This window comes from Anolis sagrei, chromosome 11 (genome assembly GCF_037176765.1).
Source record: "Anolis sagrei isolate rAnoSag1 chromosome 11, rAnoSag1.mat, whole genome shotgun sequence".
NCBI lineage: Eukaryota > Metazoa > Chordata > Lepidosauria > Squamata > Dactyloidae > Anolis > Anolis sagrei.
In genome coordinates, this window is record NC_090031.1 from 33,046,710 (window position 1) to 33,067,536 (window position 20,827).

General features: G+C 47.4%; 1 protein-coding gene across 1 annotated transcript; it reads right to left on the reverse strand.

The window, feature by feature from the left end:
* Positions 1 to 20,823, reverse strand: MDH2 (malate dehydrogenase 2). The gene is made up of 9 exons (XM_067472168.1): positions 20,718 to 20,823; positions 17,562 to 17,730; positions 16,392 to 16,475; positions 15,266 to 15,375; positions 13,067 to 13,192; positions 11,384 to 11,461; positions 10,376 to 10,475; positions 8,038 to 8,189; positions 1 to 327 (listed from the first exon to the last, which is right to left on the reverse strand). Exons 1-9 carry the CDS (start codon positions 20,784 to 20,786, stop codon positions 196 to 198), a joined length of 1,020 nt encoding a protein of 339 aa, XP_067328269.1. The 5' UTR covers positions 20,787 to 20,823; the 3' UTR covers positions 1 to 195.
* Between the last annotated feature and the right edge of the window lie 4 nt (positions 20,824 to 20,827).

The window sequence follows — 20,827 nt, forward strand, 5'->3', positions numbered from 1 at the left end:
GAAAAAATAAGAGAGGCTTTTAATTGAGGAGAGTAATTCCAATCGAGAGATCACAGGGCGGGGAACGCTAAGGCCTTTTCATTTTGTTTCCGAGGTGGGCAAAGCCAACCCCTTGCTTTGCCTCCGGACGCCTTCACAGTGACATGATGCACCTTAGAATAAATTACGGGGGCTTGGCGGCCCGCGGGGGCAGCCTCACTTCATGCTCTTGGCAAAGTCTTCGCCCTTCTTAATGGAGGCCTTCAGCTCCGGAATGGCCTCCGCCACCATCTTCTCTTCGAAGGGAGAGATCTTGCCGATGCCCAGGTTCTTCTCGATGCCGTTTTTCTGGAATGGAGAAGGCGAGGAGAGGGAGAAAGAAAGGGAAGACAAACAGGATGAGCACACTTGGGGGGCATCATTACCTACTTTGTGCAATCTTCATACCAAAGATAGGCACGTGTCCCAAGTTTCTGACCCTCTCCCTCTCTATTTAAATCAGGCCTGGGCAAACTTTGGCCCTCCAGGTCTTTTGAACTTCAACTCCCAGAATTCCTAACAGTTGGTAGGTAGGAAGGAAGGGAAGGGCCAAGAGAGCCATGTTGCCATGGAGACATTGTGAGATAGGCCCATCTCAGAGCTGGGGAATGGGAAATAGAAAGAACGAAAGAGAAAAAGGAAAGGAAAGGAAAGGAAAGGAAAGGAAAGGAAAGGAAGAGGGAGGGAGGGAGGGAGGGAGGGAGGGAGGGAGGGAGGGAGGGAGGAAGGAAGGAAGGAAGGGGCTAGGAAAAAAAGGAGGGAGGGAAAGGAAAGGGGAAAAGATGATGAGAGGAAAGAAAAAGAAGGGAATGAGGAAGAGAAGAAAGAAGGGATGAGGTAGGGAGGAAGAGAGAGAAAGAAGGAAAGGAATGGGGAAGAAAGAAAAAGGAAGAAGGGATTCAGGAAGGGAGGTAAGAGAGAAAAAGAAGGGAAGGGAGAAGAAAGGGAAGGAAGCAAGGGGAGGAAAGAAAAGGGAAGAAAAGAGGAAAGGGGGAAAAGGAGGAAGGAAAAAGAAGGAGGACAAGGCATGAGTGGAGGAAAAGGAAAGAAAGGGAAAGAAGGGATTCAGGAAGGGAGGGAAGAGAGGAAAAGAAGAGAAGGGATGAGATAGGGAAGGAAGGAAGGAAGGAAGGAAGGAAGGAAGGAAGGAAGGCAGGCAGGCAGGAAGGGGGAAAAGGAGGGAGGGAAAAGAAAGAGGACAAGGCATGAGTGGAAGAAAGGAAAGAAAGAGAAAGAAAGAAGGGATTCAGGAAAGGAGGAAAGAGAGAAAATGCAAGTTGCTTACCTGTAACTGCGTTTCCACGAGTGATAGTCTGTGAAATTCGCACATAATGGGTTTTGTTCTGCGCATGCGCAGCTGTTCGGAACCTTCTAGAATTTTCAAATAGAAATTTTTAATTGGCGGACGCCCCGCCCAAACTCCCCATACTATAAATGCCGCAGGCGGGAAACTCCTGCTCAGTTCCGCAGCCGCTATCAGCAGCTATAGAACAAGCATGACTACTGCGGGGAGGTCGGGCGGGGATGTGCGAATTTCACAGACTATCACTCGTGGAAACGCAGTTACAGGTAAGCAACTTGCATTTCCCCTTCGTGTAGTCTGTGAAAAACGCACATAATGGGTGAAATAGCAAGCTACCCACCTTTGGAGGCGGGAGTCATGCGACACTGGAAAACAGCACCGCTCTGCCAAAAGCCGCATCTTTTCTTGCCATCGCATCCAGTCTGTAGTGGGCGGCGAATGTTGAAGAATTGGACCATGTCGCTGCTTTGCAGATGTCATCGATTGGAATGCCCCTCAGGAACGCTTGTGAGGTCGACACCGCCCTCGTGGAGTGGGCGTGAATTTGCTGAGGGGGCTCTTTTTTTGCTAGCAGGTAAGCAAGTCTGATGGTCGAGACGATCCACGAAGCTAGGCGCTGGGAGGAGACAGGAAGCCCCAGAGAATCCTGGCGGTATTTCAGAAAAAGCTTGACTGATTTCCTATGAGGAGCAGTTCTGCTAGTGTAGAACGCTAGCGCTCGTCTGACATCTAAAGAGTGTAGAGAGATCTCCAGGGGGGAAGAAGGGTTTTGGAAGAAGGCCGGTAAAGAAATGTCCTGTGATAGGTGAAACTTAGACACAACCTTTGGTAGGAAGTCGACATCTGGTCGGAGGACAACCTTCTCCTTGTGGAATCGTAGGTAAGGAGCGTCCACTCTTAGAGCACAGATTTCACTCACTCTCCTGGCCGATGTAATGGCCACAAGGAAGGCTGTCTTCCATGAGAGATGCGACAGGTCGCATGTGGCCAGTGGCTCAAAGGGCGGTTTGGAGAGTTGCGACAACACCAATTCCAGACTCCACGCTGGGGAAGGAGGTGTGACAGGCGGGTGCAAGTTGGAGTACCCTTTAAGGAAGAGCCGTATCATGGGGTCATGGAAGCACGATGGGCGGCCTGTCTGTCTCCAGTACCATGATAGTGATGCCAGGTAGCATTTAATGGAAGACAGAGAGAGTCCTTTTTTGGATAAATACACCAGAAAGTCCAAAATAACCCTCGTCGGGGCTTCCCAGGGGTCAACTTTCAGAGGCTTGAGGTACTCCCGGAAGCGTGACCATTTGTATGCATAGGCCTTCTTAGTGGTGGTTTTCTGGGCCGCCGCGATTATATCCTGCACCGCCTCCGAGAGAGGGGCTTGATCCGGATTCTCCACGCTGTGAGGCGCAGGGAGGCCAAGTCCGGGTGATACACTCTGCCCTCTTGGATGGAGAGGAGGTCCGGTCTGTTTCGGAGATGGAGGTATTCGCCTCTCGAGGCTTTGAGGAGGGGGGCGAACCAGTGCTGGCGTGGCCACCAGGGGGCAACCAGTATCGCATCTGCGTTGTCCTCGATCAATTTGGACAGCACTCTGGGGATCAACGGGATTGGGGGGAATGCGTAGAGCAGGCCCGGTGACCAAGTGAATGTGAATGCGTCCCCCATGCATCCCTGGATCGATCCGGGGCGACGTCTGGCACAGAACGTGTCGCACTGCGCGTTCATTGGCGATGCGAACAGATCCAGGGTTGGTTGGCCCCAATGCCGGGACAAGAAGCGGAACTCTTCTCGATGGAGTTGCCACTCGTGATTCGATGTCTGAGTTCGACTGAGGGCATCGGCGAGAGTGTTGTCTTCGCCCGGGAGGTGCACTGCTGTGAGATGTATCCTTCGTGGGATGCACCATTCCCATATTGTTGTGGACAAGGTGAGGAGGTCGGAGGATCGCGTCCCGCCCTGCTTGTTTATGTAAGCCTTTACAGTTGTATTGTCCGTGACAATTTGTACAGCGTGCCCTGTGATATGGGGCTCGAAAGCACGGAGGGCCTTCTGGACAGCAAGGAGCTCTAGGTGGTTTATATGGTAGACTGCTTCCTCCCGAGACCATCTGTCGTGCACTGTCAGGTCGCGGAGATGGGCTCCCCATCCCTGGTTGGATGCGTCCGTTGTGAGACAGTGGGATGGACGTGGTTGCCTGAAGGCCATTCCTGCAAGGGCGTGCTCCTCCTTTGTCCACCACTTGAGGGATTGTAGGACCTGACGTGGTGGGTACAGGTGGATGTTCTGACTGTCGCGTTGGGGCTTGAACGCCCTGACGAACCAATGCTGCAGGGGGCGCATTCGTAGCCTCGCAAACCTGATGACTGACGTTGTCGAGGCCATGTGCCCGAGCAGGGATTGGAAGGTCCATGCGGTGGCTCCTCCTTGTGAGCGGATGTTGTTTATCATCAATTTGATGGTCTGGAAGCGGTCCTCGGGCAGGAAGGCCTTTTCTGCGATGGAATCTATGGTGGCACCGATGAATTGGATGCATCTTGAAGGAGTCAGGTTGGATTTCCCGAAATTGACGATGAGGCCAAGGCTCTGTAAGAGAGACAGAGTGTAGGTGAGGTCTGATTGCAGTTGACATCTCGATTCCGAAGTTATCAGCCAATCGTCCAGGTACGGGAAGATCGTTATCCCCTTCTGTCTCAGGTGAGCGGCTACCACCGCTATACACTTCGTAAAGACACGAGGTGCAGATGAAAGTCCAAAGGGAAGTACGTTGTAGGAAAACAGCTGGTCGTCTATTGCAAAACTTAGAAACTTTCTATGGTCCTCCCTAATCGAAAAATGAAAATACGCATCGCGGAGGTCAAGGGTCACGAACCATGAACCCCTCTGCAGTAGTGGAAGGATGTTCGCGAGGGTGATCATGCGAAATTTACGAGGTTTTATAAAGAAGTTGACATCTCTTAAGTCCAGGATGGGGCGGAGACCTCCGTCTCTCTTTGAAATCAAAAAATATCTGGAGAAAAAGCAGCCATTGGCCTCCGTTGGGTGGATCCTGGAGATGGCCCCTTTTTCTAAGAGGGATGAGATCTCCTCCAGAAGCTGAGGGGAGGATGGAGTCACTTTGATGGATCCTACCGGGGGCCAGGATTCGAATTCTATAGCATAACCTCGTTCCACTATGGAGAGGACCCAGGAGTCAGTGGTTATCCTCTTCCACGCGTGCAGAAAGGGGGCCAATCGGTCCTTGAAGATTCCTCGCGGGAGGGAGGGAGGGCTGTCATCAGAACAAAGAGAACTAGTAAACGGTGAACTTGGCTGAACAGTGCCAACTGTAGAACTCGAAAACTGGGAACTTGTTGAGGAGGATGGAGACTTGCTTCCAGCCGCGGGGCTAGAAGCGGCGCCTCTGGCGGTCGGGCTGTTTACCTCCGCCGCGTTGTTGCCTATATGGGAGGGAAGGTTTTCTGGCGGCTGGAGCCGGAGCCGTAGGGCGCTGACGTCCTCTATAGGCTGGAGGGCTGTAACGTCTCCGATGTTGATGAAAACGGCTTGGCCAGTATTGTCTGTGGTGCTGCGACAGATAGGGAGAGAAACCATATTTGTGAGCTGTCTGTCTCATCTTCTGTGTATGTTCTAGCTGGGAGTCTGTCTGTGGGTTGAACAGGCCGGACTCGTCCATTGGGAGGTCCTCTATCACTGTCCTTGCTGATTGGGATAAGCCGGAGCCTCTCAGCCAGGCGTGGCGGCGTAGGGTCACTGCTGTCGCCAGAAGCTTGCCCGCGGCGTCGGCTGTGTGTTTGGCCAGGTCTTTCTGAAAGGAGGCCAGCAGAGTTGCCTCCTGGTGGAAGGCCTTTGCCAGCATCTGTTCGTTTGGTGGCAGAAGATCGAGGTATTTAGCCGTCTTGCCCCACAGATGATCTTGGTAGCCTGCCATATACGCCCCGTAGTGGGCCATTCTGGAAGAGAGGCAGGCAGAAGCGTAGATTTTCTTTCCTAATGCTTCTAACTTTTTCCCTTCCTTGTCGGAAGGGGTAGATTGGGACTTCTGGGAGGGGCGAGGTTGGCTGACATCCACTACAATGGAGTTGGGTTTAGGTTGCTTGGCTAGCCATGGAGCGGCGGAAAGGTCCACTTTATAGAGATTCTCTGCCCGCTTGGGTGTTGCTGGTACTGCTGAAGGGGGTACGCCCTCAGCCTTACTAAGTTGTAATAGGAATGGAAGGGAGGGCAGGACCGTCGTTGGAGGTTCTTGCTGCTTGGAGGAAGGATACATTGGGTCCTCTACTACCCTCGCTGATTGTGGTACCGATAATTGTAGGGCCCTGGAAAGTCTGACTAGTAAGGCAGAAAAACCTCCAAGCTCTTCCGGAGTAAGAGCCTCGGAATCAGGATGAGGCTCAGAAAGGGAGTGGTCTTCCGGATCCGAAGAGCCTGATAAAATTGCCTCCATCCGTGGAGTTGTTGCCGCCGGTGCCGAAGAGCTTGCTCGCGGAACCGAGGGGCCCGCAGCAGGTGGCGCTGTTGCAGCGGCAGTGGCTGGGGTTGTCTCAGCCTCCACATGTTGAGCTCCGGTTCCAGGGTGAGGAGGAGCTGAAGCCGTCGGCCCCTGGTGGGTGGGGCTTATGCCCGGGGGCGTGGCCCCCATGGAGGGGGAAGCGTGGCCCGCGTATTGGCAGCAATGGCCATGGCTACAGCAGGTTCTGTCCCAATGGGACGCTGCATACTTGCATTGGGCATAGCCCCTGGCGTGCCTGGGATAGTGCCGCTCTAGGGAGCAATCTTCCTCATATGCATGTCTTGGCGGGCTGCGCGAACGAGAGCTCCATGAGCTAATGGATGGGGATCTGCGTCGGTGCCTAGGCACGTGGCGCGATCGGCGCTCTTGTGAGCGGCCCCTCTCCCTATCCCTTCTGCGCCCTGCCGGCGGAGAGGGAGGACTTTGGCCCTGCTGAGGCGGCCCCGAGGGAGTCAGGGGTTCCCCTGAGCCCCGCGCAACAGGTAAGTTAGTTGGTGGGGAAGGCCCCGAAGCAACCGACGGGGCGGCTCGCACAATGCCGCTCGGAGGGATATCTTCGGCGGGGGAGAGTGTTGGAGGATTCGGCGTCATCTCCTCCCCTTCAGCGGCTCGAGTCGCCATTTGCCGCGTTTCTCCTAGCGGCTCAACAGAGGCCTCCAAAAGGGGGCGAACAGGGGCTCCCTGGGCTGGGCCTCTTGTGGAGCGGGGACTCGGGGGCGAGTTGCCGCCGAGTTGCCCCTTCTTTTTCCCTTTTTTAAGCCCGTCCTTTGACTTGAGGGAGGCTTTTCCCTGCTTTGAGGGTCTGGGCTTCTTCGCGGGCCCCGGTTGGGAGTCATTCTCATCTGCCCGATCGTTCTCAGAGTCCCGCGGCCGCGGGGACAGTTGGGAGGGAACGAGGCCGGAATCTTGGGTCTCAGAGAGGGCCTCAGAGGCCGGGCGCTTCTCCGCCCTGGTGGAGACAGGGGCTAAGGCCCTTTCATAAAGCAGGGCCTTAAGTCTGGACTCTCGATCTTTCCTAGCCCTGGGAGTGAACGCCAAACAGACCGGGCAGGATTGGGGCCGGTGGGATTCCCCTAGGCATAATAAGCACATGGCGTGTCCATCCGAGTCGGGCACCTTGCCGCCACAGGAGGTGCATTTCTTAAAGAAGGAGGTACTCATTTTAAAGATCTGGCCTGATCGAAGCGACGAAATCGTAGTCAAAGAACGTTCCGTGGTCGAGGGGTGTAGAGTAGCACAGGTCGATAAGCTTTCCGAGGTCTAAACTAAGAATCTGTCCGCTAGAGTAAGCACTCGCTAGAGAGGTTCCAAACGCTGCTGATGGCGGAAAAGGAACTGAGCAGGAGTTTCCCGCCTGCGGCATTTATAGTATGGGGAGTTTGGGCGGGGCGTCCGCCAATTAAAAATTTCTATTTGAAAATTCTAGAAGGTTCCGAACAGCTGCGCATGCGCAGAACAAAACCCATTATGTGCGTTTTTCACAGACTACACGAAGGGGAAAAGAAGGGAAGGGAAGGCAGAAGAAAGGGAAGGGAGGAAGGAAGAAAAAGAAAGGAAGGAGAGAAGGGGTAAAGGAGGGAGGGAAAAGAAAGAGGACAAGGCATGAGTGGTGGAAAGGAAAGAAAGAGAAAGACGGGAAGACAAGAATTAAAAGATTCAGGAAGGGAGGGAAGAGAGAAAAAGGGAAGGGGAGAAAGAAAGGGAAAGAGGGGAAGGAAGAAGGAAGGATGGAAAGAAGGAGGGGAAAAGGAGGGAGGGAATAGAAAGAGGACACGGTGTGAGTGGAGGAAAGGAAAAAAAGAGAAAGAAAGAAAGAAAGAAAGAAGGGAAGACAAGAAAGAAGGGATTCAGAAAGGGAGGGAAGAGAGAAAAAGAAGGGAGAAGAAAGGGAAGGAAGCAAGGGGAGGAAAGAAAAAGGAAGGACGAAAGGAGGGGAGAAAAAGAAAGAGAACAAGGAATGAGTGGAGGAAAGGAAAGAAAGAGAAAAAAGAAGAGATTCAGGAAGGGAGGGAAGAGAGAAAAAGAAGGGAACGAAAGGGAGAAGAAAGGGAAGCAATGAGGGGGAAGAAAGAAAAAGGGAGGGAAGGAGGGAAGAAAAGGAAAAGGTACGAGGGGAGGGAAAGGGGCAGAAGGGGTGAAAGCAGGGTGAGCATGACTAAATAAACCATGTGCGGAGGACTCTTTGGCGCATGAGCCTGGGCCCTTTTACCCCGAGGAGCAGCGGCGTGGAGAAATAGGTGCACTCCGTTTCCTCGGACCGGATGAAAGAGCACTCGATGACCCCTTCCTTCCCGTTCATGGCGTCTAGGACGGAGAAGACGAAGCGGGCTCCGGCGTAGGCCATGGAGAGAGTGGCCGATCCTGTGGGCGCAGAGGAGGACACATTATTCGGCGATACATCGCACAGTCCTAGACACTTGCAAAGTGTCCGACGTGTGATCCAATACAACAGCCAGAAGAGTGATTCTGTTTGCTGTGTACCAATCTTGTTGCATTTCTAACAACAAGAAGAAGTAACCTGCAAAGACTCTGGCACAAGCCAATAAAGGTGTCCCAGTGGTGATGAGCACACTGGGTGCAGTGCCTCAAGACCTTGGCCTGCACTTAAAAACAATCAGCACTGACAAGATTACCATCTCTCAACTGCAAAAGGCCACCCGACTCAGACCTGCACACATAATTCGCTGATACATCACACAGCCTCAGACACTTGGGAAGTGTCTGGACATGTGATCGAATACAAAAGCATAGTGATTGTGTTTGCTGTGTACTAATCTTGTTGTGTATCTAATAATAATAATAATAATAATAATAATAATAATAATAATAATAATAGACAAAATCATGATCTGTCAACTGCAAAAGGCCACCTGACTTGGATCTGCGCACAACATTTGAAAATACATCACACAGCCCTAGACGCTTGGGAAGTGTTTGACTTGTGGTTTTGTAATACGAAATCCTGAATATATATCTCGTTTGCTGTGACATACTGTGGTGATGATGGTGATGATGATAATAATAATAATAATAATAATAATAATAACAATAATTCTGTGTGACTGATGTGGGGCTGGCTCAAGCTTTTACAAGGACATGATGATGATGATGATAATAATATGAAATAATAATAATAATAATACAAAGTCCAGCATATATATCTCATTTGCCTTGTCATACTGTGTTTTTGTGTCAGTAAAATAATAATAATAATAATAATAATAATAATAATAATTCTGTTTCATGTGGGGCTGGCTCAAGCTTTTACAAGGACATGAAAATAATAATGATGATGATGATGATGATAATACGAAATAATAATAATAATATAAAATCCAGCATATATATCTCGTTTGCTGTGTCATACTGTGTTTCTGTGTCAGAATAATAATAATAATAATAATAATAATAATAATAATAATTCTGTGTGACATGTGGGGCTGGCTCAAGCTTTTACAAGAACATGATAATAATGATGATAATAATAATATGAAATAATAATAATAATACAAAATCCAGCATATATATCTCGTTTGCTGTGTCATACTGTGTTTTTGTGTCAGTAAAACAACAACAACAACAATAATTCTGTTTGACATGAGCTTTTACAAGGACATGATAATAATGATGATAATAATATGAAATAATAATAATAATACAAAATCCAGCATATATATCTTGTTTGCTGTGTCATACTGTGTTTCCGTGTCAGTAAAACAACAACAACAACAACAATAATATTTCTGTGTGACATGAGCTTTTACAAGGACATGATAATAATGATGATAATAATAATAATATGAAATAATAATAATAATACAAAATACAGCATATATATCTCGTTTGCTGTGTCATACTGCTTCAGTGTCAGTAAAATAATAATAATAATAATAATAATAATAATAATAATAATAATAATAATAATTCTGTGTGACTGATGTGGGGCTGGTTCAAGCTTTTACAAGGATAATGATGATGATAATAATATTAAATAATAATAATAATAATACAAAATCCAGCATATATATCTCGTTTGCTGTGCCATACTGTGTTTTTGTGTCAGTAAAATAATAATAATAATAATAATAATAATAATAATAATAATAATAATTCTGTGTGACTGATATGGGGCTGGCTCAAGCTTTTACAAGGATATGATAATGATAATAATAATAATATGAAACAATAATAATAATAAATCCAGCATATATGTCTTGTTTACTGTGTCATACTGTGTTTTTGTGTCAGTAAAATAATAATAATAATAATAATAATAATGATAATTCTGTGTGACATGTGGGGCTGGCTCAAGCTTTTACAAAGACATGATAATAATGATGATGATGATAATAATATGAAATAGTAATAATAATACAAAATCCAGCATACATATCTCGTTTGCTGTGTCATACTGTGTTTTTGTGTGAGTAAAATAATAATAATAATAATAATAATAATAATAATAATAATTATAGCAGACAGGGAAAGGTCGATGCTGTCAGCACACACTATGCATAGACAGGGCTCCTTGGGACATGCAAACCCACCTGCGCCAGCTTTGGCCTTGACCACTTCTGTGCCGGCCTCCTGGATCCGTCCCGTGAGGGCCGTCAGCTGGTCCTGAGGGAACTCCACTTTGGGCGTACACTGCAGGAAAACAGCAGGAGGAGAGGGTGACAAAGTGAACCCAATGAGGGCTGGACAACGCAACTGCACAATAGATTGGGACAGGGCCACCTGGTTGAACCCAAAGGGTGCTTCTGGCCAATGACTGCTCTTCTTTCCGCCTCCTGGAGAGAAGTGACTACCGACGTAGGAGTCTTGGTAAACCACAAGCTGAGCCTGAGCCCAGTGTGACACAGCAGCTGACAAAAGCCAGTGCCATTCTCAGCTCTTCAACATCTTTATCCATGACATGGATGATGGGATAGAAGGTATGTGGATCAAATTTGCAGATGCGACCAAATTGGGAGAGCCAATGCCCTAGAGGACAGGATCTGGACCCAAAACAACCGTAACAGGTTAGAACAGTGTTTCTGGGCACCACAACTGAAGGGAGATGTTGACAAGCTGGAATGTGTCCAAAGGAAGGCGACTAAAATGATCAAGGGTCTGGAAAACAAGCCCTATGAGGAGTGGCTGAAAGAGCTGGGCATGTTTACCCTGAAGAAGCGAAGGCTGAGAGGAGATATCATGAGGGCAATGTATAAATATGTGAGGGAAAGTCATAGGGAGGAGGGAGCAGGCTTGTTTTCTGCTGCCCTGGAGACTATTTTATTATTTTATCTGAAAATCCTATCCCAACTCTGCTCCAGAATGTGATGGAGGCACTGTCTTTGGAGGCTTTGAAACAGAGGCTGGATGGCCATCTGTCAGGGGTGCTTTGAATGCTATTTCCCTGCTTCTTGGCAGAATGGGGTTGGGGTCCCCTCCAAATGGATGATTCTAAGATCAGGGTGGAAGTGATGAGAAAAGGCTTCTTACTCATTCCTCTTGGACTTCCCAACCTTTGGGGCCCCGGAATCATGGCACGCCCTTTGAACTCGCACACAAACCTGAGAGATCAAGGGGATGATGGTCTTCCCTGCATGGCCGCCGATCACCGGGACATTGACGCGAGCCGGATCCAGGCCCTGCAGATAGAAGGAGAGCCTTTCAGGACAAAGAATCAGAAGGAATGGCTAGGGATTGGAGCTCAGCGGTTTAACCCACTGCGCCACCAGGGGCCTGATTAAAACATAACATATAATAAAAACTAAACAAATCAATACATTATAAATTCATAGTGTCTCCTTGTTAAAAACGTAGTCGGGTCTCATTGTTGTCATTCCATTTTCCTATATCAGTTACTCTGCATTTGGAACCACTTCTTCAAAAAGCCACGTCTTGACTTGTTTCCGGAATGTTAAAAGGGAGGTGGCCAATCCAATATTTATAGGGAGGGCATTCCATAGCTGAGGGGCCACCGCCGAGAAGGCGCTGTCTCTTGTCTCTGCCAAACGTGCTTGTGACGAAGGCGGTAATGAGAGCAGGGCCTCCCCAGATGATTTTAAGGTCCTAGATCAAGGGTCCTCAAACTAAGGCCCGGGGGCCAGATACGGCAAGGTCATTTACCCGGCCCTCGCTCAGGGTCAATCGAAGTCTGAAACAACTTGAAAGCACACCACCACAACAACAATCCTATCTCATCAGCCAAAAGCAGGCACACACTTCCCACTGAAATACTAATAAGTTTATATTTGTTAAAATTGTTCTTAATTTTAATTATTGTATTGTTTTAAGTGTTGTTTTTTTCACTACAAATAAGATATGTGCATAGGAATTCATACTTTTTTTTTCAAAAAAGGGAGGGAGGGAAAGAAGAAAGGAAAGGAAAGAAAGAAAAATAGAGAAGTAAGGAAGGAGAGAAGGAAATAAAAAAAGTGAAAGGGAAAAGAGAGGGAAAGAATGAGAGAAGGAACGAAAGACAGGGAAGGAAGGAAGGAAGGAAGGAAGGAAGGAAGGAAGGAAGGAAGGAGAGAAGGATGCAACCAAAGAGCAAAGAAGGGGGGAAAGAAACAGGTAGATATGGAAGAAAGAAGAGAAATAAGAAGGGAAAGAAATAGAGGAAAGGAAGGAAGGAAGGAAGGAAGGAAAGAAAGAAAAGCAAGGAAGAAAGAGAAGCAAGAAAGGAGAGAAGGAAATAAAAAAGTGAAAGGGAAAAGAGAGGGAAAGAAGGAGAGAAGGAACGAAAGACAGGGAAGGAAGGAAGGAAGGAAGGAAGGATGCAACCAAAGAGCAAAGAAGGGAGGAAAGAAACAGGTAGAGATGGAAGAAAGAAGAGAAATAGGAAGGGAAAGAAATAGAGGAAAGAAAGGAAAGAGGGAGGGAAGTTTGGCCACAGCAACGTGTGGCGGGTACAGCTAGTTATATTATAGATATTAGAGGTATATACAATATACTACATTACATTATATTATATTGTATTATTAGCCCAAGAGCAGAGCCAATATTACACTGGAGGGCAGTTCTTGTAAGGACCTGGCATTGAGCCGGAGCTTCCTCAGGCCAAAGTCAAAGCCACGCTTCTATTTATGGTCAACCTTCAGTCAAAAGGGCAAAGTCCAGCAACCGGCCAAAGGCCAGGTTCCATCGGCTCGGGACATTGGCTTCCTCTCGCCCTCACAAGACGTTCTTTGCTGCCAAAAGGGACCCCCCCCCCCCCAAGGCAGCCCATGTTCAAACAGACTCCAACCTACCTTCAGTTCTGCCACAAAAGTATTTGCTCGGACAATGTCCAGCGTCGTGACCCCAAAGATTCTGTTGGGGTTGTACACCCCGTGCTTCTTAAAGACCTCCGAAGTAATGGGGATGGTGGAATTGACCTGGAAAGCAAAGAGAAGGCGGTCCACTCAGTTTGTGGGTTTTTGTGTGTTTTGCAGGCTATACGGTCTTGTTCCAGAAGCATTATCTCCTGACGTTTCACCTGCATCTATGGCACGCATCCTCAGAGGTTGTGAGGTCTGATTATATATCAGATGACCATCTAGCCTCTGTTTAAAAGCTTCCCCGACAGATGACCATCCAGCCTCTGTTTAAAAGCTTTCAAAGAAGGAGCCTCCACCACACTCCCGGGCAGAGAGTTCCACTGCTGAACAGCTCTCACAGTCAGGAAGTCCTTCCTTATTTTCAGATGGAATCTCCTCTCTTGTAGTTTGAAGCCATTGTTCCATTGCGTCTTAGTCTCCAGGGAAGCAGAAAACAAGCTTGCTCCCTCCTCCCTGTGGCTTCCTCTCACATATTTATACATGGCTATCATATCTCCTCTCAGCCTTCTCCTTTGCAGGCTAAACATGCCCAGCTCTTTAAGCTGCTCCTCATAGGGCTTGTTCTCCAGACCCTTGATCATTTGAGTCGCCCTCCTCTGGTTACATTCCAGCTTGTCAATATCTCTCTTGAATTGTGGTGCCCAGAATTGGACACAATATTCCAGGTGTGGTCTAACCAAAGCAGAATACAGCATGGGCAGCATGACTTCCCTAGATCTAGACACTATGCTTTGAAGCTGCAAGTCCATTCAGTAACCAACTGAAACATTCTCGCTTGCCTCCAACAGACAAGAGTTATTTCTCCCACCCTGGACGCCATTCTACAGATACATAAACCCCATTTTCAGACCTCACAACCTCTGAGGATGCCTGCCATAGATGCAGGCAAAACGTCAGGAGAGAATGCTTCTGGAACATGGCCACACAGCCCGGAAAACACACAACAACCCAGTGATTCTGGCCATGAAAGCCTTCAACAAAACACTGAGGCTCATTTGAAAGGTATTATCATACTTTAAGGCCCTCTGAGGGACCTCTCCACACTAAGAGCTTAACTGCAGAAATATTAAATCCGTGTATAATTGTCCACACAGTTGACCCTTCACATTCACATGTTGTGGATTTGATGAATATGTGATCTCTAGCACCCTACAGGCCCTCCAATGTGATTCTATGGTCCACTTCCAGAAAAAGCGGTGCTTTCCTAGAGGTAAAAGTTTTCCCTTGATATTAAGTCCAGTCGTGTCCGACACTGAGACTTTGGCGCTCATCTCCATTTCTAAGCTGAAGAGCCAGCGTTGTCCGTAGACACCTCCTATGTCATGTGGCCATAGGCATGACCTCATGGAGCGCCCTTACCTTCCTGCCGGAGCATTACCTATTGATTTCACATTTGCATGTTTTCAAACTGCTAGGTTAGCACAAGCTGGGGCTAACAGCGGAAGCTCACCTCACTCCCCGGATTTGAACTGCCAACCTTTTGGTTCCTGCCTGAGCGGTACCTATTCACCTACTCACATTTGCATGTTTTCGAACTGCTAGGTTGGCAGAAGCTGGGGCTAACAGCAGGAGCTCACCCCACTCCCCGGATTCAAACCGCCAACCTTTTGGTTCCTGCCTGAGCGGGACCTATTGATCTATTCACATTTGCATGTTTTTGAACTGCTAGGTTGGCAGAAGCTGGGGCTAACAGCAGGAGCTCACCCCACTCCCCGGATTCAAACTGCCAACATTTTGATTCCTGCCTGAGCGGTACCTATTGATCTCCTCACGTTTGCATATTTTCGAACTGCTAGGTTGGCAGAAGCTGGGGCTGACAGCGGGAGCTCACCCCTTCCCCAGATTCCAACTGTTGACCTTTTGGTCAACACGTTCAGCAGCTCGGTGGTTTAACCCACTGTGCCACCGGGGGCTCCATTTTCCTAGAGAGGACATCTTAATCCATTCTGGGAAAAGCTGACCACTGAGTCATGCTGGAGGTCCTCAACAGTCCTAGAAAGTTTTTTCAAGTTAAGTGACAGACAATTTTTGGCAGGCACAGGATATGCCCACTTATGCCCAAAACGTAGCTAAGCAAGGAATGCCAGGCACTTGTTCCCAATCCCTTGCGGAATGCTGGGTTTGGCTTACCGGGTTCGCAATGATGCAGATCATGGCCTCGGGGCAGTGCTTGGCACAGGCCGTGGCCAGGTTGGCCACAATGGTGGCATTCGTGTTGAAGAGGTCATCGCGGGTCATGCCTGCGGGTCAGAGCAGAGACATGACAATAGTAAGGCCAATTTTGAAGAAGGCCTCCCTAGAGGTATTTATTTATGTATTTCGAGCATTGTCTCGAAATACATTCCGTGTTCATTCTTCCTATTTCATAATTATTTGCTTTTATTTTTGTTTGATTTGGATTGTTGTATTTTTTTTAAAAAGGTAAAGGTTTCCCCTGACCCTGGGACTCTGTTCCTCATCTCAATTTCTAAGCCAAAGAGCCAGCGTTGTCCATAGACACCTCCAAGGTCATGTGGCCAGCATGACTGCATGGCGTGCCATTGCATTTTACGATGCTCTTGTTTTAGTGGTGTTTTTGTTTTGATGTATTGTTTTGCTTTTTTGCCTGTTGGACTTTCTGTCCCATATGGAAGCCACCCTGAGTCCCTTTGGGGAGATGGTGGCAGGGTATAAAAATAAAGTTGTTGTTGTTGTTGTTATTGACACAAAAGCACAGTATGTCACAGCAAACGAGATCTGTATGCTGAATTTCGTATCACAAAATCACAAGTCGAACACTTCCCAAGCATCTAGGACTGTGTGATGTATTTGTATTATTATTATTATTATTATTATTATTACTTATTATTACTTATACCCCACTTTTTCTCTCCACAAAGGAGACTCAAAGTGGCTATGTATCCATTACTATTATTATTCCAACATTATTATTATTATTATTATTATTATTATTTTACTGATATAAAAACACAGTATGTAACAGCAAACGAGATCTATATGCTGGATTTCGTATCACGAAATCACAAATCGAACACTTCCCAAGCGTCTAGGATTGTGTGATGTATTTTTGAATTATTATTATTATTATTATTATTATTATTATTACTCATTCTAGCGTTACCAACCTCAGGCAATAACTGGTGTAAGAGCTGGTCCCTTCCTGAATATACCTGCTATCTCTTGGCCAAAACCAATCCCCACCTTAATAATAGCACTTGCCCAACCGCCTCCGCAATGTACCCGGCAAAAGACTTACCTGGCTTTCTAGGGACTCCGGCAGGGATCACGACAACTTCGCAGCCCTTTAGAGACTCCGGCAGCTGCTCGGGTCCTAAAAAACCTGCAACAGCATAACATGCGTCCACTTTAACTTCCTTACAAATTGTTCTCCATTCCACACACGCAAATGGTGTATCAAAAGACCACACAAAACCATCTGTGTAGGTTAGGAAAGCCTTTTGCTCCCGACTATCAGAACATTCCATTTAATGCCAGCTCTGACAAATTTACTGTTACAACCTTGCATCTGTCTCTCTACTTATCTGTTGCTCCCTTATGTCTATCTGTCTGTCTCTCCATCCATTATCCATCCCTCCATCTATCTATTTGGCTATCCATCCATCCGGCTATCTCTCTCTCTCTCTCTCCCTCTATTTATCTATCTATCCATCCATCCCTCATCGATCCATCCATCTATCTATCTATCTATCTATCATCTCTCATCTATGTATCATCTATCTATCTATCTATCTCTCTATCTACCTATCTATCTATCCATCCTCCATCCCTCATTGGTCCATCCACCTATCATCCATTTATCATCTATCTATCTATCTATCTATCTATCTATCTATCTATCTATCTATCTATCCATCCATCCATCCATCCATCCATCCTCCATCCCTCATTGGTCCATCTACCTATCATCCATTTATCATTTATCTATCTATCTATCTATCCATCCATCCATCCATCCTCCACCCTTCATTGGTCCATCTACCTATCATCCATTTATCATCTATCTATCCATCCATCCATTCACCACCCCTTATTGGTCCATCTACCTGTCATCTATCTATCTATCTATCTATCTATCTATCTATCTATCTATCTCTTACACCCTTATGTCTATCTGTATAAGGAATGTCAATATCCTGTTAATTATTTTAAGTACACCAAAGACAGGAGACTGGGCCTTGCAGTCTACATCTCTGGGAATCTGGATTCAACCCAATGCCATCCCTAATTGGAAGCCAGTCTCACATTCCTTGGGCCCCAAGTCCCAGAAATGTAATTTAAAATAAGGGATTATATTATGGGGCACGGATAAAGACAGGGCTACGAATTCGCAAACTTTGTGGATTTATAACTCAATACCAGACAGAAGAATGGAGAATTGCACCAATAGCAAACGGGGTTCCAATACCTTTCACTTCGGCTCTGGTTTCGATGTGGCTGAGGTCGGCGGCCACGCCGGGAGTGTGGGCGATATCATAGAGGTTGAGGTGGCTGACCAAGGGGCTGTTCTTCAGCAAGAGGGAGAGCGGCTGCCCAATCCCGCCAGATGCACCCAGCACAGCCACTTTTGCATTACTCTAGATGGGGCAGAAGGGAAGGAAACAGTGACAAGTGTGAATGAGGTGCCAATGAGAAACAGAGGTGGCGCTCTTAGGCACATCCTTGTCACATCTGTTGATCTCTGGAATGCTGCTTCTCCACATGTCTCATCACAATAAGGCCACAGCTACTGGCCATATTCCAGAAGCATTCTCTCATGACATTTTGCACACATGTATGGCAGGCATCCTCAGAGGTTGTGAGGTCTGCTGGAAACTACGCAAGTGGGGTTTATATATCTGTGAATATATGTTATGCATACCATGCAGTTGTGGACAAGTCCCCATAGGGACCACCAATCGCAGCAGCATTGCCCAAACAGGAGTCAAGGAACAGGAAAGGCACTGCAGACTATTTTAACCTGAGAAGTCAGCCATAGCAGAGTGTCTGATGAACCCACCTGGACACAGCAGATTATTTGAGAACACAGAAATGCTTTACCACTCGAACAAATACTATGTCAGGCTACTCAGAGAAGCCATTGAAATCCACAAGCATGTGAACCATTTCAACATAAAGGACGAAACTATGAAAATGAACACAGTCTGGCTAAGTAAAGGTAAAGGTCTTCCCCTGACATTAAGTCCAGCCATGTTTGACTCTGGTGCACATCTCCATTTCTAAGCCAAAGAGCAGACATTGTCCGTAGACGCCTCCAAGGTCATGTGGCCAGCATGACTGCATGGAGCGCCGTTACCTTCCCACTGGAGCGGTACCTATTGATCTACTCACATTTGCTAGGTTGGCAGAAGCTGGGGCTAACAGTGAGAGCTCATACCACTCCCTGGATTGAAACCTGCTGTCGCAACTCAGGATAGATTCGCCTTGCTCAGAACAACACCACACACCAAGGCTGTAGGTTTTGTAGTTTATTGAAGAAAAACAAAATCATTAATGTGGAAATAAGATGGCAAAAGTTCAATAGCCAAAACAGAGTCTTAAATGCAAAGGCAGAGTTTCCAAGGTCCAAAGGCAAATAACATGAAGTATAATCCACAAGCGTTGGTCAAACAAGAATCCATGGCAGCATGACAAAGTCCCCAGAAACCAAGATCAAAACCAAAGTCCCAAAGAGCCAAAAGCTTTCCCCAAACACCGAGGCCATTCCAGAGAAGTTAACAGGGTGTAAGCAAACTTGCACTGACAAAGGGTTGACATTAAATATGCTTTCCTAGCATGAAAGCATTACGTTGACCTTGAACCTCCCGTTTGTTAGCAAGCCGAGCACTTTGGCGTATTCTTAATTGCAAACGGTCCTCCCTAACTAAATCCCCATCACCTTCAAGGCCGAATAATTCATTATCCTGGGACTGGCCAACCTGGGAATCGACAGGCACTGAGCTCACAGATGGAGCGGGTGACTCCTCCATCTGCAGCTGTGAAGTTTCACTCAAATCATGACCATCATCTAAAACAACATTCCTTTCTTGCCTCTCGCCACCCCAAGTCCCCTTTGGGGAGATGGTTGCGGGGTACAAAGAAATATTATTATTTGAAACACTACAAGATGAGTCCAGAGCAGACACTCTGCTGGCTGTTGAATTGGATCACATGTCGGACACTTCCCAAGTGTCTAGGACTGTGTGATGTATCGGTGAATAATGCATGCAGATCCCAGTATGGTGGCCTTTTGCAGCTGGCAGATGATAATTTTGTCAGCGCCAATTGTGTTTAAGTGCAGGCCAAGGTCTTTAGGCACTGCACCCCGTGTGCTGATCAACACAGGGACCACCTTGACTGGCTTGTGCCAGAGCCTTCGCAGTTCAATTTTTAAATCCTCATATCGTGTCAGCTTATCTAGTTGTTTCTCTTCAATTCCTCTGTCACCTGGGATTGCGACATCAACAATCCATACTTTGTTTTTTACACGATTGTGAGGTCAGGAGTATTATGCTCCAAAACTCTTGTCTGTCTGAATCTGGAAGTCCCAGAGGAGTTTGGCGTGTTCATTCTCTGTAACTTTTTCTGGCTTGTGATCCCACCAGTTCAATTGGGGCCAGCTAACAGTTCCCAACAAGGATTCCCCCAGTCTGCAAGTAGCCCGGCTTTGAAGCTACAAGGCCATTCAATGCTAATCAAGCCAACTGCAATATTCACACCTGCCTCCAACAGACAAGAGTTCTTTCTCCCATTGGCCATTATACAGATATATAAACCTCATTTGCCTAGTTTCTAACAGAGCTCACAACCTCTGAGGATGCCTGCCATAGATGTGGGTGAAATGTCAGGAGAGAATGCTTCTGGAACAGGGCCAGACAACCTGGAAATACATAAAACCCAACCTGAATGGATTCCCTTCTCTTTGCTTTCCAGGTCAACTCATAGCAAACCAATAATAATAGTAATAATAATACTAATACTACTACTACTAATAATAATAAACGGGCATGGCCCAATTTACCTGTCCGAATGCATCTACCCTTATGAACCACCATGGAGATTAAGATCTTCTAGGGACCCCGTGCTCTTGGTCTCACCACCATCACAGGCGCGTTTGGCGGGGACGAGAGACAGGGCCTTCTCAGTAATTGCCCCTCGGCTATGGAACTCCCTTCCTAATGAGATCAGGCCAGCTCACGATAGCAAGTCCCTTTGAGGTATGGGGGTTTTGTGTGGGAAGTTTGGCCCAATTCTATCGCTGGTGGAGTTCGGAATGATCTTTGATTGTAGGTAAACTATACATCCCACAATATCTGCTTTGAACTGAGTTATCTGAGTCCACACCTAATTAATGTGGGATTTCCTGCCATGATATTCTGGGATAGAGGGCTGTGTGGAAGGGCCCTAAGTCTAACTAACAGCACCTTCAAAACCAGATTGAAAAAGGTGCGTGCAGCTCTGAGTAATCCACGATTGCCTGGGCCAGGGGGCTGCGCATGCGCAGTCGCCCCTTGGAGTAGGCCGCAAGCCTTGCTGCCCCGCCGCCCTCGCTTGCTTTTCCTCCCCGCCCGCCGGGCTCCGTTACCTGGGAGGAGGAAGCGAAGCCTCTCCGGAGGGCCGAGGCAGCAGCCTGGAGGGTGAGCCGAGAGTACATAGCGAGGAAGGCGGCGGGAAGGCAGCGGCAGTAGTGAGGCG

Coding starts and splice junctions, on each gene's coding strand:
- MDH2 (XM_067472168.1), bottom strand. CDS start 20,786: ATGTACTCTCGGCTCACCCTCCAGGCTGCTGCCTCGGCCCTCCGGAGA. Junction 15,376..16,391: donor CGGAGTCCCTAGAAAGCCAG/GTAAGTCTTTTG, acceptor TCTGACCCGCAG/GCATGACCCGCGATGACCTC. Junction 11,462..13,066: donor CTTTTGTGGCAGAACTGAAG/GTAGGTTGGAGT, acceptor TTCTATCTGCAG/GGCCTGGATCCGGCTCGCGT.